The sequence below is a fragment of the Asterias rubens genome, chromosome 1, assembly GCF_902459465.1.
Source record: "Asterias rubens chromosome 1, eAstRub1.3, whole genome shotgun sequence".
Classification (NCBI taxonomy): domain Eukaryota; kingdom Metazoa; phylum Echinodermata; class Asteroidea; order Forcipulatida; family Asteriidae; genus Asterias; species Asterias rubens.
The window spans coordinates 18,157,050-18,174,013 of NC_047062.1; the positions used below are offsets into that span (position 1 = coordinate 18,157,050).

Here is a 16,964-nt window from a genome sequence, read left to right on the forward strand (position 1 = left end):
GGAGTACTTGATCTGCCAAGACGTAAACTAACATTCAGTACCCAGGAAATTCCCCTATTTTCTGAGAGCGTACCTTCGACATGTTGTAGAGTTTCGGTTGGCGAAACTGTAACACTTCCGGCAAGACGAGAGACAGTTATACCAGGAGATTTGCAATTTCGCAATGGTTGTACGTACCAAGGGGTTCTTGAGCCTGCTGGTAGCTTTTCTTCTAAAGATAACGGTCTTTTGTTAGGTTGTACTTTCATAAGTTCCGAGCAAAACAGAGTTCCTCTAAGGATTTTCAATTTACAACCTGAGCCAGCTGTTTTGTACAAGGGTACACAAATAGCATTATTGCAACCTGCAGAGGAAGTGAAAGATGAGCCCATCGAAAGTGATGATGAAGATGACTTAGCACCTAGTTTGAAAGAACTGTATGAACGTAGTTCAAAATTATTGGATAGTGACCAAAAAGACATATTGACAGACTTAATGCGTCAACACAGTAATGTTTTTTCCAAGTCGGGCGAATTAGGTCGAACTAACTTAGTTCTCCACAAAATTGACACAGGTAATGCTCGTCCACGTCGACAACCAGCACGACGTCTGCCACATCATCAGCGAGCTGAGGCACAGCAACAAGTAGACGAGATGTTGAAAGCCAGTGTCATATCTCCTTCAAGTAGTCCATGGGCAAGTCCAGTTGTCCTGGTTAAAAAGAAAGATGGTTCTTCAAGGTTTTGTGTGGACTATAGGAAGTTGAATGAGGTGACATATAAAGATGCCTACCCCCTACCGAGGATAGATGATAGTCTTGACGCATTAGCTGGTTCGCAGTGGTTTTCTTCATTAGATTTGACCAGTGGGTATTGGCAGGTCGAAGTAAGCCCTGATGACAAAGAGAAGACAGCTTTTACCACCGGAAGTGGATTGTATGAGTTTAATGCAATGCCATTTGGTCTCTGCAATGCTCCAAGTACATTTGAAAGACTGATGGAGTTAATCCTGGCTGGTTTACAGTGGAAAACATGTTTGGTCTATTTAGATGACGTTTTAATTTATGCACCAACTTTTGAAGAACATGCAGCACGTCTCAGCGAAGTCTTTAATAAGTTAGAGGGAGCTGGACTTAAGCTTAAACCAAAGAAGTGTTCACTTTTTCAACAAGAAGTTAGTTACTTAGGTCATGTCGTGTCCCGGAGTGGTATAGCCACTGACCCAGAAAAGACAAGAAGAGTTAAAGAATGGCCTACCCCATGTAATCTCAAGCAAGTCAGAAGTTTTATTGGCTTGTGCTCATATTACAGGCGTTTCATTAAAGATTTCTCACGCATAGGTGCACCATTGTATAAGCTAACACACAAAAATGTCAGGTTCAACTGGACCCCCGAATGTGAATATTCCTTTCAACTGTTGAAACAAAAACTTACCTCTACGCCAATTTTGGCTTTTCCAGACTTTTCTATTCCCTTTATAATAGATACAGATGCCAGCGGTGAAGGAATTGGTGCCGTGCTGTCTCAAATACAAAATGGTCAAGAAAAAGTGATTGCTTATGCAAGTCGTAAGTTGAGCAAGAGTGAACAGAATTACAGTGTGACAAGACGAGAACTGCTGGCAGCAGTTCACTTCATGAAGTATTTCAAGCATTATCTGTATGGCAGGCGCTTCACACTTAGAACAGACCATGGCTCCTTGAGGTGGTTGTACAACTTTAAGGATGTTCAAGGACAGTTAGCTAGATGGATTGAAATCTTGGGCACATTTGACTTTGAAATATGTCACCGACCAGGTACACAACACAAAAACGCAGATGCACTTTCAAGAATTGCTGACAATATTGTGTCAAGTTCCACTGTTAAACAACAATCACAACGGTCTCTCTCTGTACCGTGTTGTTCCGTAAATCATGTCTTTTCAGGTTTGAATCAGGATGAGCTCAGTGAAATGCAACGGGCAGACAAGACTTTACTTCCGATCATCAACTGGAAGGAGGAAGGAGACAAAAAGCCGTCTCCCACCCTGGTGATGTCTTATGGCCGAGAAACAAAAGGCTATTGGTACATCTGGGAGCAACTTGAGTTAAAGGATGGCATACTGTACAGGCGTTTTGCGGTAAATTCCACATCAGTTTATCAAGTCGTTGTACCATCTGCCATGAAGAAAGATGTTATGGTTCAGGCCCATAATGTTAGGACTGCCGGTCATCTTGGTCAGTCAAAAACGGTCAAGAAAATCCAACGGTCTTTCTATTGGATAGGATGGCGTACAGATGTTAAAAGATGGGTCAGGCAGTGTGAAGATTGTGCACGCCGAAAGTCCCCTGCTCCAAAGGCGCGTGCTGCTCTGAAGACCTCATTGGTTGGTGCACCATTAGAAAGAGTAGCTATTGATATATTTGGACCTTTACCTAGATCAAAGCGAGGGAATCGCTACATTTTGGTTGTAATGGACTATTTTACCAAATGGGCCGAGGCCTATCCTCTCCGGAACCAAGAAGCAGAGACTGTTGCTACAATAATAGTTGAGCAATTTGTATGTCGTTATGGGGTTCCATTGAGTCTACATTCAGACCAAGGCACAAACTTTGAAAGTAAGGTTTTTCAAACAATGTGTAGACTATTAGGCATAAACAAAACTAGAACAACAGCATATCATCCCCAGTCTGATGGTCTGGTAGAAAGATTTAATCGTACTATCCAGACAATGTTGAGTATGTATGTAAGAGAAGATCAAGCAGATTGGGATGTTCATTTGCCGTACGCCATGATGGCGTACAGGGCTAGTGAACAAGAGACAACAGGTGTGAGTCCAAATCGAATGATGTTCGGAAGGGAAGTTTCTTTGCCTTTAGATTTGTTGATTCCACCTCAACAAAGTACTAGCAAAAAGCCAGAAAATTACGCTACTGAGCTGTACGAACGCCTAGAAAAGGCGTTCGAATTAGCTAGAGATAAAATAAAAGGGGAACAGAAAAGACAGAAACGTCTGTATGATGCCAAACTACAAGGCAAACCCTATACAGCTGGAGATAAAGTATGGCTGTATCGGTATGTGCGGAGAATTGGCCTTAGCCCAAAATTGCAGTCAAAATGGACAGGCCCATATTCAGTAGTTAAACGCATTTCGGATGCTGTTTACCGAATCAAACACACTGCAAACGGGAATCGAATAGTTGTACATTTCGATAGACTTAAACCATGCTTTACCAGTCCCAATCTACAGGTCAGTGAGGCAGCAACGCCAGCAGCAAATGAAGTAACGAACAGCACCAAAGGACTGAGTGAGCTGGATGAACTGAGCCAGACACCGAATGTTGCTGATGGGCAAGATTCCTTCAGCAAAGAGACACCACACATCATCGATGGGCCAGACGCTGCCGAGATAGTAGTAAATACAGCTCATGGTAGGGACCCTGATGATGAGGATGGAGACGTGCTTGATTTGGAGTCAAACCATTTGCAACATAACGGTGAACGTGATACCCCTGATGAGAAGGAGTTAGTTGAAGATAGCTTCACAGATAGACAAGATGAAAATAAAGTAATAGACTTGCCACCAATCTGCTCCCCTGAGGAAAGTGATGTGCCTTCGGCCGGGGTACGTCATCAACGTCGGAGGAAAAAGCCGGCATGGATGAGAACCAATGAATTTGATGTGAATTAATTCATCACCTTAAGCAACATCGAAACAGTATGCCAACTGGGCTGCAGACCAGACATTAACAAGAACTTTTTGGGAAACTTATGTGATGTGGAAATTGCTTAAATAAAGGTCGCACTTGAATTAGCATTAAATAAAAAGAGGCATTAATAAGTTTGGTTGTATTTCAAGAATAGATTGTTCTTTGGTGCAACATGCGCTAAGTTCTGTTCTGTAGATTCAAAATCACAGTCAGGAAAAGTTAGTTTGCTAAATAACAGTTGCTTGAAGATAAGTCATGTAATGCTTCCGCACATCTTGGAATTTGATTTTGTTTTGAGACAGAGAAAAACAAGATAAATAACCTTTGTGATGTCAGTAAAGTAACCTTAATGTAAATTTACATAAAATTCAACAGCAGTATGGAAATATTGTTTTGCTTATGAAATGAATTAGATGTGCTATATTTTAATGTAACGGCACAGGGACGTGCCTTGCCCAAAGAGGAGGGTATTGTGACAGAATTTGGTTTTGTAATGTTACTTTGCTCAATTTGTGCTCTATCATTATTACAACACTAGTCAAGTGGCACTATATTTGCCACAGTTGGCTGTCCATATAAGATTTGTTGGTCAAACTCTGAACTCTAACAAAGATCCCCACCTGTTAGCTGTAAGTAGCTAGTTAGTATGGTAAACCCTCTTTTGTAGCAGTCCCCATTCAACCCAACTGGGGCTCCGCATTGTGTGGTAAACCCTCTTTTGTAGCAGTTCCCATTCAACCCAACTGGGGCTCCACATTGTATTGTAAACCCTCTGTTGTAGCAATCATCATTCAGCCCAGATGGGAGTTTAGTATTGTAAGTTGAAAGAGCCTTCTTTTCTACCCATTGATCCTAACCCAGAAGTTTAATGAATTACTATTCAATTTATTGTGGCATGACTACTTGCTTTATACACCAATGGTGAATTTGGTATAAAAATATTGTTCACCATTGCTCATGAGGGACTTGTGACTGGGAGACCAGAGGGAGAACATGTCTTGATGTGTTGTGTCCTCAACCCTGGTTTTTAAAGACAGCGCTACCTGGTTCTATATGTAAGTCTGTGCTTGCTTTTATTTATTGTACCTTGGGCCCATTTCAGCCATTCCAAATCTATTAGTTCTATTTTTCTGATCATAAATTAGGTTCATTTCATTGTATTTTTTACTTGAGGTTTTGACAGGGTGTTTCCGGTACATGTGGCCAAGGGCATTATTGTGAGGGTAATTTTAGGGGAAAGTTGTCGCTTTGCTAGGGGCATAGCCCCGAATTCCGACGGGCTGTCATCCCGGAGAGAGCCCCCAGAAAGTAGTGTAAAGTGGTTTGCTAACATGTGCCGGGAACAGCCAACTCAAAGCCTCATTTTATATTAAAGTTAGCTGAAGTGCATTAATTGATTGTTCGTAAATTTAAGGGTTCAATTGTGCTTATTCCTTTTTGCATTATATCTTGTCCATTTTTGAATCCATACTGCCGTTTCTTGTAAATAATTTAATTAGTTAGTGGAATAAAAACCCGCTTAGAAATATAGCGGTAGCATTGGAATTTTTTGGGTCCTTATCAATTCTTTCATTGAAAATGGTTTGTTTGGACTAATCCAACTGGCGTAACTCTTGAGGGGGTTTCGTTACAGTGGACTATGGTAGACACATCACTGCAGCTGCACTACTATTACGTACTACATGTAGTTGGTTTGGGTAAATTTGTCTGTATGGACCTAATCCAAACAGTGTACTCGTGCAAAACCCTACCTACAATTATCATGTGCGTTTGATAGACTGGTCCCTTTTCAGACACTGGTTATACATGTTGGACCAGAGACGAACAAGGATTCATACAATTACTCGGTACGGTGGATCTGTGGCCATCCCTTCTTCACAGTCTCTGTCCATGGGCCTTATTAACATACATGACATGTACTGTAGTAGCTAGGCAAACCTGCTGATGACCAAGTTGCACATGTACACTGTGTTTTAATCATAGAGTATGGTATAATAATGCACACTGTGTATTATTAGCCTAATCTACAGTATAATAATGAAGAATCTCTACATGGTATGTACATGTACAGTGTCCTATCATTTCTAGTACATGGATTATACAGGCATTTAATTGGATTTCAGATTATGACTGAGAAAATAGTATTGGTTTTACTTAAAACTGTACAGTGGCATTGCATGCATGTAAATCATGTACGTTGCACTACATTTATAACAGAATTGTAACAATACAAAAGTTATAATACTTTGAGATGTTTCATTTGCATCTGGGATAAAGAATATTTATTTTGGTTTTTACCCATACCCATACACTGATGTGTGTTAGCACTGTAAACTCGGTACTTTCCTGAGTCCTTTAAACAAAATTCACAGGCATATTACTCGGTTGGGATCAGTGTATGGGTAAAAACCAAAATCAATTATATATATAGAAGTTATTTTATTAAACTGCCCCTGTGCGTGCACTTTTTATGTAAATAACATTTGAGGGAATATGATTACTTGCTGTTCAGACCCATCCAATATCTTAATTGCAAGTCATAATTAACTGAGGCCGCACCACAAGATACATATTATGCCAGAAACAAAACCAACAGCCCATAAGTAAATTCCCCATCCTGGCTGTTTCAGCACACACCCTAACTGCTTAATTTGAGCTCATGCCACACAAGGCACACTTAGTTGACACCTTTCCTCTCTTCCTAGACCGGACCTGGCTGATTCTTAGTGTGTTTTGAATACATTAGACACAATAAAATGAAAACACACTCAGCTGTGGTGGGCTTATGAATTAAATAGAGCAAAATTAATCGTCTGGAATGCAAGAATGCAATTAAAAGAGGACTGAGAAAATTATGCGCAGCATTTCACCAACCGTTAATAAGTTGGGCTGGGCGTCTTTGGTTGCATGCAAATGGAAACATTTAGTCAAAAGTTTTATGTTTTAAAAAATTCAGATGAGGCAGCTTTGTTTTGGTTTTTAACTTCAGACCCTGTTCATGTATCTTTTGTGGCTAAATTTACATGTGTGCATTCAAAAAAATGACATTAAAAATGAATTCTGCGCTTTCAATCACTGATCTTTGTTTAAAGAGCAAGCTTCGAAATTCTGCACCAGCTGTGTAAGCGAAGAAAGCCTAGTAACCGTAGAGTACACACACGAAAAAGCAGAAATTTGCCTTTAACCTTTGAAATAGGCTTCCTAACCTAGGATTAATCTTAGGACGTAGTACGAGTTAAGTTCCGTATCCAAAGGCGAAGGTTGCATTGAACCCATCCTAAGTTAGGACAGGTTACATGTCCTAACTCGAGATAGAATTAATCCTAGTGTTTCGTTAAATTGGCTGCTGGACCCAATATCATAGAGCTGCTTAAAATTTTGCCAAACAAAACTTAGTAGTGCTTAGCAACATTTTGGGCTAAATGGTGCTCTGCCCTAAATAGGGCCCTGTACATAAACAGTTTGTTGGATCTGTTTGACCTTTCACATAAGTCAATCAAGAGTTAAATGATAATAATAACAGATATTAAAGGGTCTATGTACTTTTTGTGGGACAAAAACACAATGTCCACAGATTTACATTAAACTTACACAGTTTGAAGATAATGATGGTAGAAAGCTTCCCTGAAAATATTACGTGCTGAGGTGCTGTAGTTTTGAGAAATGAGTAAAACAATGTCATGAAAATCATTTTTGTCTCAGTGATCATGAGACTAAAATTATTTTAGCATGTAAAAACATATATCATGACATTGTTTTACTCATTTCTCAAAAACTACAGCACCTCAGCAACTAATATGTTAAGGACGCTTTCTACTGTTGTTACCTTCAAATGGTGTAAGTTTAATGTAAATCTGTGGACATTGTGTTTTGTGTTACAAAAAGTACCCAGACCCTTTCAGTTTTTAATAACCTCTGTTTCTCTTCTCTTTGTACCACTACAGTCGGATTCTTCACCCGATGACCAAGTCGACGAGGACTCATTATCAAACATCTCCCGTGAGTTACAAGCTCTTAGAGAGCGCTCCATCACCACCAGCAGCTACGAGGAAAGCCAGCTTGCCCAAGGTGCGATTGTGTTCACGTTTTGATTTAATCTCTTGGTCCGTGTTTTGTTTTCCCTGCTCTAAATTTTCGCTCGGAACACAAAATAAACAACAGTGACGCATTTTCCCTTGTCTGCAGGAAAGTTTGCTCTTCACCCCCCTGGAGGAAATGTTTTTGAGATTGTTTTAGTGTTTGGGAAGGCATTTATGAAAGGTCAAATAAACTGGATGTTGTTAAGTTTTTGTTGACTTACAACAGAGAAGAAAGACTCAAGTGGAAGACAAATAATTTCCTTTTGAAATGAAAACAATTCCTTGATCGCTTTATTTTTTGGGTTTCTTCTTAATTGACGTGCATACACTCGTACACTGTGTATGGGGTGTTTGTTGTTGCCACGAGGCTATGGCGCGGTTTTATCAGACTATGAGAGAGATGTAATGCAGTAGAATTTGATAATGCATATGTCGGAACGCTGGAGGCACAGAGCGGCCTCTTCACAAACACACAAGGGTGTGTGGTTATTAATGAGGAAGTCTGCTAATCGGGTATGGGTATTTTTCAAATACAAGACTTACTCAGTACTACATTGTAAATGTAGATCAAATGCAAAGTGCAATTTCATATTTCAGCTTTGAAGTCTTGACTACGTCCCTCTACAAAGACCTGCCATTACCACACACCTAGATACAAAGTCCACCATTCCCCAGGATATTTCAAAACTGGGGGGTTGGGGGGGGGGATTTTAGACCCAAAGTTTGGAAGACTACATGCTGCTGAATTGAAATCAGGTCCTTTGAATGTTTTGTACTTGGTGTTCATCTTCGGCTTTTAAAACTCTACTGTGCAATCTTTATGAATTATTGTGAACTTGATTTTAGGTAACAACAAGTAATATTAGTAATAATTTGATTGAGACCAATCTTTGACCAAAGTTACCCTATGTTTTTCTATTTTCTCATTCAAATAATTTTTTTGCAAAGGTTAAGTATTCGTTCATAGTGCAAAGAACATTTGCATGTTTGACCCTTGGCCTTTTGATTTCATTGGGTCAAGCGGTACAATGTAATTGTTGTGGAAGGTCACAAATGGAGGGCTTCAAAATATACAAATATCTGCCACGATATTTGTGATTATATTTTTAAAAGCATAGCAAGAAAAGCTGCTACACTGATTTGTTATCCTAACCCTGCCCTACATTGATGAAAATCCACTCTTATTCATTCTGGACGCATTGTGGAGAAGAAGAAGAAGAAGTAAATTTGCAAGGGCAACTACTTCAGCCTGAAACATAAATTCTAAATAATAAACAGCCCTTTGCTCAATGAAGATGTTTTCTAACGCTGTCAGTAATCACTACTTTAGGCTTGGACTCCCTGTCAGGATCTCAGTTCCCGGGAGGTAAATCCAAGTCCATTTTGAACTGTTTCCCTTGCAGAGCATGACTGAGCTCAGTGGTGTGTGTACAGCATTCCTGACCAGGGCCTAATTTCATGGCTCTGCTTACTGTAAGAAAAGAATCGGCGCTTGCTGAAGCAGGGAATTCTGCGCTTACATCAACCATATTTCACGGGTTTGCAGGGAATTTTTTGCTTGTGCGTACACCAAGTTACTTGGCATTCTTCACTTACACAGCTAGCGCAAAAATTTGGTGCTTGCCCTGCAAATGGAGAATGGTGATCGTAAGCGCAGAATTCGACGGTAAGCAGAGCCATGACATTGGGCCCCTGGATGCTCAGCTAGCCCAGTCGCATTTAGTCAGTGAGACGAGCTGAACTGGGGTTAATAATGGAAACATTGCTTGAACGGAAACATTGCTTGTTGTTCCAGGTTGTCTCGTTTCGCTTGGTAAAACAAGCCTCGTGGGAGAATGTGTTGGACCTGAAAGCTTCAATATTTCATGTTTGTCTGGTTTGTAGAGTGAGCAGACCGAAAAAATTAATGGTCTTTTAATGGGCATCGAAGAAGTGTCTCAAACAAAAAATGTGTTGAGTGCTAAACAAAGAAAATTTACTTAAGTGAAATTTGAACCAATGTGCCAGCGCTCTCCAAAATGAGCTACGTGTATCTAGCCCTTTGTTGGCCGTCTTCCTATTTCGTCAATATATTTGTTGGGGTGCCAGTCAGAGGTCATACAGCCATTAAATGCTGTGTAGCCAGGGATCACACCAAAGTTTACGATACATCCTGGGAAGCGGCAGCCAGGGGATCACCTTGGTGTTTAATTAAACCCAGATGTTTTGTTTGTTTTTGGTTTGACTTGGTCATAGAGCTTAGGCCAAGTTCACAATTTTCCCAAACACATGGTATTAATTTCTCCTGTCCGTAGGAGGTGTTGCTAAGTGAGTGGAAGGCTTTTTGGTTTGTACTTTTTATGCTGTTTGTTCACATGGACCCCTGGTACATCAGCTCTTGGTTAAAAGGTATCATTGATTTTTAAGAAGGCGTCGATGGCACGCTGCCGTTAAATCAACGAAAGAACATTATTTAAAAACAACAGAAGAGATTTATATAAAGATACATCTTTCTAAGAAAAGCTGTTAACCTGTCAAGGAGATTTTGACTTTAAAACTCCACTCGCCAAGAAGAAATGACTCTGTTAAAAGGCTGCAAATCAATTTTGTGCAAGTGAGTAAAGTGTCACAATTTCATGCATGGAATCCCAGGCATGTGACACCAGAGCCTTTCTGTAAGTAAAAAAAATGGTTAATGACAAGTCAACATCCTCCCCTCAGCCAGGCCCCCACTTTGTCTGATGACGATCCAAGTCTATCAAGAAAATTGTAGATGACACATACAGAGCATCACTCAGTTACCCACAGATGTAACTCTACAGCTAGGGTAGGGACCCCCAACAATTATCAAAAGTGATTCATGCGTTGTTTGTGAAGTCTCTGCATAGCTGACAACGCCTTATAGTCCGCCCTGTCCTCGTTCCTGTAGTTGAGAGATGATTGCAGATGACTGGAATGAGTTTGGGTTTCAGCATGACCATGGTGTGACGGGGTGCACTCTGATGCAGAGTGAAGGGAACTGTCTCTGTGATGCACTGCTGTCTGTAGAAAGCCTTGGCACCCATGTGATTATAAGGACTGGTTGGGTCTCATTATTGTAAGAGGCTCTGCCTCCTCTTGATCCAGCTCCTCCCCTCTTCAAGGAGGTATTGCAAATTCGCTCAATTATCTCTCCTGGTGATTCTCTCCCAAAGTACAGCAATAAGAAAAAAGCAAATTCGCTCATATCTCTCCTGGTGATTCTCTCCCAAAGTACAGCAATAAGAAAGAATGCGTTTTCCTTTTCTCTGCTGGGTAGAAATTTGGCAGGTTATGGTCATTTTGTTTTAGTATCTTACTGTTGGTTGTGCCTCCTCCCATGTACAAGTGTACATGGTAGTCTTCAACCATTTCCAAGTTACAAGTATATTATATAAACATAATAAATTTGCAGTGACACCATGTTGATGTGAGTGATTGGTTTTTCTGAGAAGAACTGATGGACTCAACGTTTCGCACAGTATTCTCTGTTCTCTGTCATGAGACTGCGGTTTATTTAAAATGTATGCTCCACATTGCTTTTTATTATGGGACTATCATTATTATTTCCTGAACAAGTGTCAGCTAAACCCCTCCATGAAACCTAGGCTTTCTGCTTCTCCTCTCACCTTTAACTCTTGCTTTGCTGAGATGTAGAACAATGAGCCATTCCAACAGCTTCCCTTTATTCCACGTACTGCATCTCTTTGGAACTCCTTGCCTGGTGCATGTTTCCATCCATCCTACAGTCTAGACTGTTTTAAGAGGAATATCAATGCCTACCTTCAGCTCCCCTGAGTTATTTTCATCTTTAGAATTTTTACTAAGAATGGTTTTATTCTTTGGCGAACTTGCACTAACAAAATGTATTAATAATAACAAATCTGAAATTGTGTCAGGATGAATGAAATAAATATAAACTTAGGTCTGTTTCATGGAAATCAATCTTCACTCACTAAAAGGCTTCAAATTATAGTGGGCTCAAGTCCTTGTTTACAAATATACAATACAGACCCTATCGATGCAAAGATGTACACAACTCTACAAAAAACATCTTCATGTCCAGCTCACTGTAAAAAACATGACTATGTAGGAAGAATATATACTATAAATTAATGCAGAAAAAACCTTCAAATATTAATGAATGAATAGGGGAAGTAAGGTGTGGGGAGACGCTGTTCAATCTATTCTCACCGATGCTCGTTTCAATTGGCAAATTATGTTGACATTCCCTGCCATAAATGTCACATTTGTCAGAAAATATTTGCACCTGCCCACTCCATGATGACATCTTTTTGAACGTACTATGTTGTGAGTGGCCATTACTGATGAGTGAGGTAGGATACGCTGTGAATGGACTCGATGATGTAGGGCCTACGTTGTAGATTTCAACAACGTACAGTGTAATAAAGACTGAACAAATCGTCTGCTCTGTGCTATAAAGTCGTTAATTGCAATTTCACATCTGCAGTGATCAAAAGGGCGTGACATAAAAAAATGCGTGTAAATTTTACAAATTTAATCAAAATATGCATTAATATTTTTTCATATAGGCATCTGAAAGCACACAATTCTATACAAGTTTTCTCCCTCATTATTTTCTTGCAACTTCATGACCAATTGAGCCTAAGTTTTCACAGGTTTATTATTTTTTGCATATGTTTGGATACCAAGTGATTAGGATACTGGTCTTCGACAAAATTTTTTTTACAAAAAGTGTACCCTGGAGTATCATATTTAAGAGGGCAATGCATATTTTGCTTTAGCAAAGGGCACTTCTTGGTAATGTTACTATACCCGTGGCCAAGACCAGGGCAACAGAGGTCATGTCCTTCATGTTATTCCAGGCCTTTAGATATCAAATTTGCTGGTTATTGGTCCAGAAAGGATGCCGACTTTCATCCCACTCTTGTTTGGCATTTTAACAAAACATGAAACTGCAAACAAATTTTGTTTCCACTTATTTATTTGCTGTTGAAAATTAGCCTTTTTTCTTCTTCTTCTTCTTCTTCTTTTTTACTGATCTCTTATCAACATGTTTTTTTAATAATTTCTCTTGAAAATAAACTGCTTTTAATGAAAATAGTCAAGAAAAAAATAAATCCAGTGATGTCAAGAATGCCCTCCCAACCCTGGCATTTACATCTCCGAGTAACGATAAAACCATCCGTGCATAAGATTACCGTTGATAAACTGTTATCAAGGAAATCATAAAAACGATCGGCTCCTCAAAGCTCCCTCTTAATGCAGCCATTTCTTTACCTTTTTCCACCCACGCATTTTCCCTACTTCATCTGATTGTTTATTGTAAAAACCTCTGACGGCATTTTATGTTAGAAGTAAAAAAATCTGTGATATTAATTTGCGAAGGAGAGAAGTTCAACGTCCCAGTTGAGCCATTTTATTTTCGGCATTTGGGATTTCTTCTGTTTCCTACGTGTATTTCATACTTCGCTACGGGCAGATAATGTTTTTAATATAAAACACTGAGAAATTGTCAACATACATGCACTTTAAAAGTACTTTTATTAGTAGACATGTTTTTGTAAAGGCAGGACCCATTCATGAAGGTGATGTTGTTTCGTTGATAAACTATGGTGGCTCTGAAGGGACATGTAACACATGAGTGCAAAGGTGTGTATGTGATCCCTTTAAAAAATAATTGCAAGTGTGTGCTTACGTATGCAGATTTATTTTCATAACTGAAAATGCATACTTTGCTCATTCAAAGGAAATGCACCATAGGACCTGTGACTTCTACGCCCCTATAAATTTGTATTTGTAGGGATTTGGTTAAAATGTACCGTAAAGTTAACATAACATCTCCTTGTGACATTTTGGGATGATGTCTGATTGCAGACATGCTTGGCAAGGCAATAGACATAATTAACTTGCACAAGATTTGTCATATTAAGAGCAGTTTTCTATGCAACAAATAAGTTTTTCCCCCTCATTATTTTCTTGCAACTTCATGACCAATTGAGCCTAAATTTTCACAGGTTTGTATTTTTTCTTGTAAATTTAGAAGCATTTGTTTTGTAAACATGTTTAGTTTCACAGATGTATTTCTGGTCGGCATGCTGGAAGTCCCACTTGTTCAATGTGTATATTGCACATGTGCATCAACGAGAGGATGTAGAAACTTCTCATTACATGTATTAGAACATGTTGACTTTAGAATACCATGTACAACCTCATGTGCGTCTATAGTGTCAATGTTCTTCATCAGGGTACTTGGGGAAATTTGTTTACATTATCATCCATCAGTCGGCAGGTGCGTCTGTTGCCAACTTAAATATCCTCTTGGTTTGGTTCTTGTTTGGGCTCAAACATCTACATTATTGCAGTCCAGTTAAGTTCGATTTTTCCAGCGGAATTAATACTCTTCTTAGGTTGTCATGTTTATGAAACGCACATACTCAAAGATTCCTTATCCAAGTATTTGCCTCAGAGGCAGTGGACGCGTTCGGTAATTACTCAAAATAATTATTAGCATAAAACCTTACTTGGTAATGAGCAATGGAGAGCTGTTGATAGTATAAAACATTGTAAAAAACGGCTCCCTCTGAAGTAACATAGTTTTTCGAGAAAGAAATAATTTTCCACGAATTTGATTTTGAGACCTCATAATTAGATTTTGAGGTTTCGAAATTGAGCCTCTGAAAGCACACAACTTTGTGTGACAAGGGTAATTTTTCTTTCATTATTCTCCTGCAACTTCGATGGCCAATTGAGCTCAAATTTTCACAGGTTTGTTATTTTATGCATATGTTGAGACACACCAAGTGAGAAGTCTTGTCTTTTTTAATTACCAATAGTGTCCAGTGTCTTTAAGATTCCTTGTCCAAGTATTTGCCTTTTAAACAATCCATGAGTATAAATCTGATGGAAGCTTCCTTCCTGCGCCCAGACAATTCCAGGTATTGAGAAATATGTGTAAGCGTTTAAGGCTGAGAATTGTCTGCGACGCTGTTGAATTAAAGCCTGCTATGACGCACATTGCACTCTGGCTAATAAGAGTATACTGTAGACCAAAAAGCCAGGTCAGTAGCAAGACGTAAATATGAATGCAGTTACTCTGTGCACTCGTCTTAAGACCTGACTCAGGACAGACTGCTCGGGAAGATTTTCCTACGTAAATTTTTTCTGAGGCAATCAAATATTCATGATCTTCCCTCCCGGTAGGCATACGGCGACCCTATACGGCCCTGCAGCTGCAGTGTACACATGTATGCTTTGACTTTTCTTGAAAAGCAGGCAGCATGAGGAAAAACACCAAGACAGGGTTTTATTTTTCAAGGGGGGCTCTACTGTTGGCTCTGTTTATTTTCTACGTGTTAGTGCGTGAAGTGGGGTAGGATGATAGCAGACAAAAGTGTAGAACGTGTTTTACTGGGCACTTTGAGGGTCACTTTAAATTCCTCCAACGCGGCTCATTTTAAAGGGATTTCAGGGTGTGTTTTCGAACTTGCATATTCTGCTAGTTATCAAGAAAATATCCACAAATGATTCTTTTATTTCTTAGTGTGTGCTCACATTTTTATGAAAACTGTGTATATATTAGAACATTGTTTGTTTTGTTGTCTATCAATTTTAGCCTCAAAATCATCAATTTATAATTTTTTGGTAATCTTCTATAATCCAGAGGGGTTGCTGGGTGTCTTATGGACACCCTGTATTAAATCTGGAAAACCTGTTTTATCTGTCATTTACATGTATGTATTGAAAGTGAACAATCTTGACACTTATTTATTAAATTTCCAGCAAACTTGGACAGCCTTTCACCAAATCCGGGCTTATATACATTGCCTATAGCCCACTTCTTTTAATAACTTTGACATGATGGGAATTTGATTGTTTGCCAAGGAGTGACAGCTCCTCTCAGGAATTAAACTAAAACAGGCTTCGTCTCAGCGCCTGCACATTAGCAATTCAAGAAGTGAAAGCTGCACTCATGCACTGGTTTCTAAAATGCTATAATTCCTCCAGATCCCACGGGCCTCATAATCTCTTACACGTCAACAGGGGCACAGGGCGTGCTCAAAATATTTTAGACAGCCACAGTTTCTCTCTCTGTCTGGCTAAGGCAGTGCCACCCTAAAAAAAACACCTCCTTGTTAACCCATTTATAAATTATAACTGCCTTATGTTGTGAGATTTTAATGCATGGATGGCATTGGAATTTTTTTAATGTGCTTTACAAAATTAACATCTCTTTAATCGTTGCTGTGTTCGTTGCTAGGAAGGGGATCTGAAAAAAATATCCCTATGGTCTCACCACTTCTCACACTTTTAATGACGCAATCGTCATAATTGCTCCTCGGTCACCTGAAATAAATCCGCCCGCCACATTTCTCGGTCATAATGAACATGGCAGACAAAATAAACTGACATGGACCCCGCCCATAAGACTTTTATATATTTATTTTGCAAACCTACATATGTATGGTGTTCAACTTAACAGTCATAAAGTGTCACTGAATTCGACAGCGCCATCATTCATTTACCAAAACATGGAATTTGAACTGCCTCTACCCACCGGGCTAGCTCAGTGGTCTAGTGGTAAGACATCTGTTCTAGAAATGCAATGCTGTGGGTTCAAATCCCGCCTGAAATCATATTTTCATTGAACCAATCAAACGGTTCCAGAAACCAACGGCACACTTTGCCTTTTGCAAGTTGTTTACAAAAATGAATTCAAGATGCTTTCATTCTTTCACTCCAGAACATTTTCACTTTAAGCCGTCTGGCAGATATTCATGAACGTATTATAATCGAATGTTGACCACTAATGGTGCAGTCTGACTACCAAGGCTCTATATTCATACACATGTACATGTACCTTGATGAACTACAATGTACTTGACACCTTTGGCGATTGTCAAAAACCAGTATTCTCACTTGGTGTATCCCAACATATATACATTAAATAACAAACCTGTGAAAACTTTGACTCAATTGGTCATCGAAGTGGCAAGAGAATAATGAAAGAAAAAAACACCCTTGTCGCACAAATTGGTGTGCTGTTACATTGCTGGTATGGACTATGCCATGTTTTTTTTTACAAAAGGGGTGGCCATGTGCATTCCACAGGGCAGTTTCTGGCAGGCAAGATACTGCATTGGTCATGTACTTGTTTATGAGACATTTTACACATTGTATCCAAATGACCTTATAAAATCAAGAATAAAACAAAATTTGTAAAGCACCAGTACTATTTT

General features: G+C 39.3%; 1 protein-coding gene across 2 annotated transcripts in view; it reads left to right on the plus strand.

Annotated features, from left to right (window-relative positions):
• LOC117297571 (fasciculation and elongation protein zeta-2-like) overlaps positions 1-16,964 on the plus strand; it is a 54,879-nt gene that overhangs the window by 16,697 nt on the left and 21,218 nt on the right. For both annotated transcript variants that reach the window (XM_033780710.1, XM_033780790.1), the window contains exon 4: positions 7,612-7,735. In XM_033780710.1, the coding sequence (XP_033636601.1) occupies positions 7,612-7,735 (124 nt within the window). The remainder of the gene's footprint in view (positions 1-7,611; positions 7,736-16,964) is intronic.